General features: G+C 35.1%; 1 protein-coding gene across 1 annotated transcript; it reads left to right on the forward strand.

The window, feature by feature from the left end:
- Positions 1–640: 640 nt before the first annotated feature.
- LOC132180621 (receptor-like protein 6) lies at positions 641–3,502 on the forward strand. Its single transcript, XM_059593510.1, has one exon. It carries the CDS (start codon positions 641–643, stop codon positions 3,500–3,502), a length of 2,862 nt encoding a protein of 953 aa, XP_059449493.1.
- The last annotated feature ends 2,952 nt before the right edge of the window (positions 3,503–6,454 follow it).

The raw sequence follows: 6,454 nt of genomic DNA on the forward strand, positions 1-6,454 counted from the left end.
CAAAACAAATTGAGTTGGCTTGGGTTGTGAGACAACAATATTCGAGACTTAATACCCAGATGGATGTACATAATGAAAGTACATAATCGCTTAGAGGCTCTAAGCCTTTAGGATAATTCTCTAATAGGCTTTGGACAATCTCCAATTGTTCTCCCTTGGTTATTCTAGAAAGTTTAGATCTTGGCAGTAACATGCTGCAAGGATCAGTCCCAATTCCTGAATTATTCTAATTTTCGCATCAATATTTAATTCTACAACACGATTATATTGTGGTTAACAAGTTTCCAAGTCTTTTCGTCATCCTCTAACCCAATTTTTCCAATCTTTTCTATAACACGTACGCTGTGGACACCTAACATATAAGTAGCAAGTGGAAGACATAGAAAAGCAATTAAAAGAAATGGGAAAACAAGACTTGATAAAAAGTGTGAAAATGAAACCACCACAACAGCTAGTGATGTGAAATCATATTGCAGTACTCAATAATGGATGCTTCTGAGTCACCCTGTTTTCAAATCCCATTTGGAGTCGCCAAACTTATGTAAAGTGTATGTATATCTTTCCTACCCTATAAAACCCCCTTCACTTGTAGTTCAGCTGGCCTCATCAAATTAAACAGCCAAAAACATACTAAAACATCATGGATACCTATTTGTATCGCTTCATGTTCGTGCGCTTCCTTTTTCTTCTCTCAATATTGTTCTTTGTTTTACTCACTGCCTCTCTGTCTTCTCTGCAGCCACTTTGTCATGATGATGAGAGATCTGCCTTGTTGCAATTCAAGGATAGTTTTATCCTAAACAAGTCTGCTTCTGATAATCCTTTTGGGTATTCTAAGGATGTTGCATCATGGAGTCTAGAAGGAGGGAATAGTGATTGCTGCTCATGGGACGGGGTTGAGTGCAATGAGGAGACAGGTCATGTCATTGGCCTTGAGCTCACTAGCAGCTTTCTCTATGGTTCTATTACTTCCAGCAATAGCCTCTTCCGCCTTCGTCAACTTGAAAGGCTTAATCTTGCACATAACAACTTCAATGGCTCTCAAATCCCATTTAGAGTTGGCGATCTTTTGAGGCTAACCTATCTTAACCTCTCCTACTCTGTGTTTTCAGGACAAATCCCCTCAGAGCTTTCACATCTCTCCAAGTTGTCTTCCATCGATCTGTCTGGTAATTATGGTTTATATACTCTAAGTGACTTGAACAATCTAGTTCAAAACTTCACTACCCTGGAAGACCTTTTACTCACTGACATCAATATTTCGTCCCCTGTTCCTAAAAGTTTGGAGAATTTGTCTTCTTTGACAACTCTAAATCTAGAAAATTGTGAATTGCATGGGGAATTCCCAACAAGAATTTTTCAGCTACCAAACCTACGGGAACTTAGGATAGGAGGGAATTCGAATCTCACTGGTCATTTGCCCGAATTTCACTCTAATAGTTTTCTTGAGGTTTTGGAACTCGACTACACAAGTTTTTATGGTAAACTACCAACTTCAATTGGAAACCTAAGTTCTTTACATGTTCTAAATTTTGGAGGTAGCCGTTTCTCTGGATCTATCCCAACAAGAATTTTTCAGCTACCAAACCTACGGGAACTTAGGATAGGAGGGAATTCGAATCTCACTGGTCATTTGCCCGAATTTCACTCTAATAGTTCTCTTGAGGTTTTGGTGCTCTACGAAACAAGTTTTTATGGTAAATTACCGACTTCAATCGGAAACCTAAGGTTTTTACGTGTTTTAGATTTTCTAGATAACCATTTCTCTGGATCTATCCCACCTTCACTGAGTAATCTCACCCAACTCACTTATCTAGTTATGTCAAAGAACACTCTTACAAGCCACATCCCTTCTTCCTTGTTTGCTAACTTGACTCAACTAACTTTGTTAGACCTTTCATACAATAACTTGAGTGGAACGCTGGAGTTTGACATGTTTCCTAAGACCAAAAGTTTAAGTGTGCTTCTGCTATCATCCAACAATTTTACATGGCAAACCAAGGCCAATTCAAATGACACTCTTCCACAGTTGGATACTCTAAGATTGGATTCTTGCAACTTACATAAGTTCCCTGATTTTCTACGCAACCAAAACAAATTGAGTGTTCTTGATCTAAGTAGCAACAATCTCCAAGGCCCAATACCCAAATGGTTGTATAATACTAGTATAGAAGCTCTTCATTTTCTAATCCTTTCTGACAATCTTCTAATAGGCTTTGAACAATATCAAGTTGTTCTCCCATGGCCTAATTTAGAAAGCTTATTGCTTGAAAGGAACATGCTGCAAGGATCACTCCCCATTCCACAGCCATCTATCAAGTTTTATATAGTCCAAAGGAACTTGATAAGAGAAATGTCACCGTTGATTTGCAATTTGAGTTCACTTTATGAGCTTGATTTGTCCTATAACAACTTGAGTGGCAAGCTTCATCCATGTTTAGGAAACTTCAGCTCTTTGTTTACACTTCAACTACGAAGAAACAACTTTCATGGCACCATCCCAAAAACATGGGCAATGGGGAGTAGCTTAAAGATGATTGACTTGAGTGAAAACCAATTCCAAGGTCAACTACCAAGATCATTAGCTAATTGCATGATGCTAGAGTACCTTCATGTTGGTAATAATCAAATCAATGATACATTTCCCTTTTGGTTGGGAACTCTTTCTCAGTTGAAGGTCCTCATCATCCGTTCTAATGCATTTCATGGTGCAATAAAGATTCCTGAAATCAATTATACATTCCCTGAGTTGCATATCATTGATCTGTCTCATAATAGTATCTCTGGAAATTTACCCGCCGAGTATTTCCTGCATTGGATTGCCATGAAAGTTGTTGGTCCACATAACTCATCATACATGGTGGGAGAGATTCACATAGACGGATGGGGTGATAATGTTGATTACACAGTGACATTGGCAAACAAAGGCAGAAAGTTAGATTATGAAAAAATACAAGATGAGTTAAGGGTCATTGATTTCTCATGCAATCAATTTGAAGGAGAAATTCCAGAACTTGTGGGGAGTCTTAAAGGACTTCATGTGCTAAATCTTTCCAATAATGCTCTCAATGGTCATATTCCATCATCCTTGGGGAACTTGGCACATATTGAATCAATGGACCTTTCCCAAAACAAGTTGCTTGGAGAGATACCTCCACAACTTACACAACTCTTTTTCCTTGCGTCTTTTAATGTCTCCAACAACTGTCTCACGGGACCTATACCACATGGAAGTCAATTTGACACATTTCAGAATAATTCATTTGGAGGTAATCCAGGATTGTGTGGAAACCCATTATCAAAAAAATGTGGAGATTTCAACTACACTCAAAATCCACCTTCTCCCTTTGAAAACAATCGGAGCTCAGAGTCTCCATTTGACTTTGGCTGGAAAGTAGTTGTTATTGGGTATGGATGTGGATTTGTAATAGGAGTTGTTATCGGGCAAACTGTGATAGCAAGGAAATATGATTGGTTTGTAAGGACTTTTGGAAAGATGTAGCAAACTCAAAGAATGGTGAGTTGGAGAAGGTCATAAATTTAAATTTAGTTAAATAAAATGTTTTAGATAAATTATAAATGTTTTTTTTTTTTTTTTGAAGTATAAATGTTTATGTTTTTGTAAGCCTATACAAGTTTCAATGTAATATCTTAGTGTTTGTGTGTGTGAGTTTGCATGTGTCTGTGTTTTCTCCCCCTTATTTTAGACAGCTTCTTTTGTTATATATTAAATTTAAAGGATCCTATGCAATATTAACCAAGAAAAAAAAAAAAAAAAAAAACAGAGAGAGAAACTACAGTGGGTGAGTAGGGACCTCTATTTAAGAACACATGATTAGAATATTGAAAGTTTTGAGAATATGTTGTGGTGGATATCAAAAAAGAGCATATACGATTGTGTTTATATTTGATAGAAACAGAGTGTTTGTTAAGGAAGTGCAAAGACCAGAAACAATCTGAAGTAATGAATACATAAGAAATTTAAAAGCAATTTAGTGCTAAGACCGTTCATCCAAAAAAAAAAAAAAAATTTAGTGCTATGACCGCGTTTGTTACTTTCCTTTTTTTTTTTTTTTTTTTTTGATGAGAAACAGCCTAACCACTTGATCAGCAGGGGCACCTACTTTAGAAAAATTAAACCATATTAGCCAAAAATAAATAAAAAATAAAAAAAGTTTTAGGAGATATGTTGATAATGTAGACGTAGCAACATTTGATAGGGTAAGACATGACACTTTTTGTACAGGTAACGAGTGGCTTAAGTACTGTACATGATGGACGGACTAGTCTTATAAACTCCGAAAGCTTAAAGAACAATTTTATCACTTTCTAAAATTCAATGAATATTCTAATAAATATGATAACCTTAAATTATTTATGGGCTTTACCCTAATTCTTTTTAATGGTTTTGTAAGGAACATTATCTGTTATTGCAATTCCTATATCTTTTCCCCAACACATTTTCCTTAAGAAGATTCTAAGACTTTGTCTCTTCGTCTAGCCTGATTTTTTAACAGTCTAAAACAACTTATGTTATTTTGCATTTATTTATTGTTTTAATGGGAAACAGCCCAACGTACCACTTAATCAGCAAGAGGAGCACCTACTTTAGCAAAAGCAATTTGGTGCTTAGCAAAAGATACTGGTAATGGGATTAACAAAATAATAATAATAAAAAAAATGATAGCAAGTAATTAATTTAATAGAAGTGCTGACAAAAAATAAATAAATTATTGAAGTGGTGGAAGCAAACCCATCTTCCCATGTTGTTCTTTATTTGCCATCAAATAAGAATAACTGCTTTATTTGAAAAGCGAAACCACATATTCTTCGGCGAGATACTCAAATTGGAACAATATTGTTTCCCCCTCATATTATTTGAAAAGTGTTACACAAAATGGTGCTTAATTGACTTGACTTGCCTTGGCCCCTCACACAATATTTCCTCCAAGTAACAAAGTAAGTGCTTTTGCGAAAGGTTAGACTTATTTTTCATAGTTAATATATATTTTACTACTTTTTCTACTCCACACTCAAAAAAGTGGTACGTAAATTAGACATTAATTATTGCTTCAAATTCCGCGTTTCCACCATCTACGAGTATGTCTTTTTTCTGTGGATCGAAACTGTATTATTCATAATTTCCTCAGAAAACTGATAAAGTGGGCTACTCTTTAGTTTGTGTAAGATGCAGAAAAAAGCTTGGTATATGTTACACCATAATTTGCCCTAAAGCCATTGGGCCTGGTATCCGACAATCAAGCCCACGGCCCATTCACCCAGGTAAAAGCCCAGTGCCTTCATGTGGGCCCACTAAGAGGTAACCCAGCTTCGGAGGCACCGAACGACGTCATCAAACGTAACAATTGACTGTGTCTGAGTTTATAAAAATTTAAATGTAATATCTCACCATTTGTATGAGTTTGCATGTGTTTGAGTGTTTTTCGTGTTTACTAAAAATTGACTTTTTAATCAGAAAAATACACTTAGCTCTCCCTAACTTACTCCATATTTGACGCTTAGGTCATCAAACTTTAAAATTGACACTTGAGATGGCTGAACCAATCCCATAAGCCATAGATTAGATTGGATCGCGCGCCCACTTGAAAAGTGAATCTATATATAGATCAAGGTCTAATAATTAAGAACAACGTGTGAAGAGTGAACTACTGGAGAAATGGATCCTATTGATTTATGTCAACGTCCATATTCTTTCTAAAATGCAGGATTTGGTCTAAAATAATGATCTACATGTTCCTAAACACCTTAAAAGCCCTCCAATTTTCCCAATTTACAGTTAATTATAAGCAAACATGACCGTATTAACACTAATATTCACATAATCATATCCTCGTACCACGCGTAATATTTTAGTGAATATTAACACTAATATTCACTAAAATTTTCATTTTCTAAAACAAAATTAAATAAAAAAAAAGTTTTTTTTTTTTTAATAAAAAATTTTTTTTTAGATATCCTAAAAAAAAAAAATCTTTCTTTTTAAATTAAAATTTTCGTTTTTTTTTTTAATTAAAAAAATATTTTAATTTTTTTAACTTATGTGGACATTTTTGTCTTATTGAGAAATATATAGGAGCATTTTTATCTTTTAGCTAAGCTTGGGGGGGATATTGACAATATTTTGGTAGTTTAGGGAGGACATTGTCACAATTAAAAGTTTGGTGGGGTGGTAGTTTGAAGGGAGTATGTAAACTTTACTCTAAACCATATGTAAAATATCATCACTAATAAGGTAGATGCTAATGAAACAGATTCTTGTAGTGACTCCAATACTCCATGTTACATTTTTTGTACCTGCCCATATAGTCCTTGAAGTACTTCACACAGTTGGATGATGGACATTAATGGAGGTTCAGCTATGATTGGAAGGAGATCAAGGGGTGTGATGAGAGAAGAAGGTATATATATATATATATATATGAGAACTGATTCA

The sequence above is a fragment of the Corylus avellana genome, chromosome ca5 (genome assembly GCF_901000735.1).
Source record: "Corylus avellana chromosome ca5, CavTom2PMs-1.0".
In the NCBI taxonomy this organism is placed as follows: domain Eukaryota; kingdom Viridiplantae; phylum Streptophyta; class Magnoliopsida; order Fagales; family Betulaceae; genus Corylus; species Corylus avellana.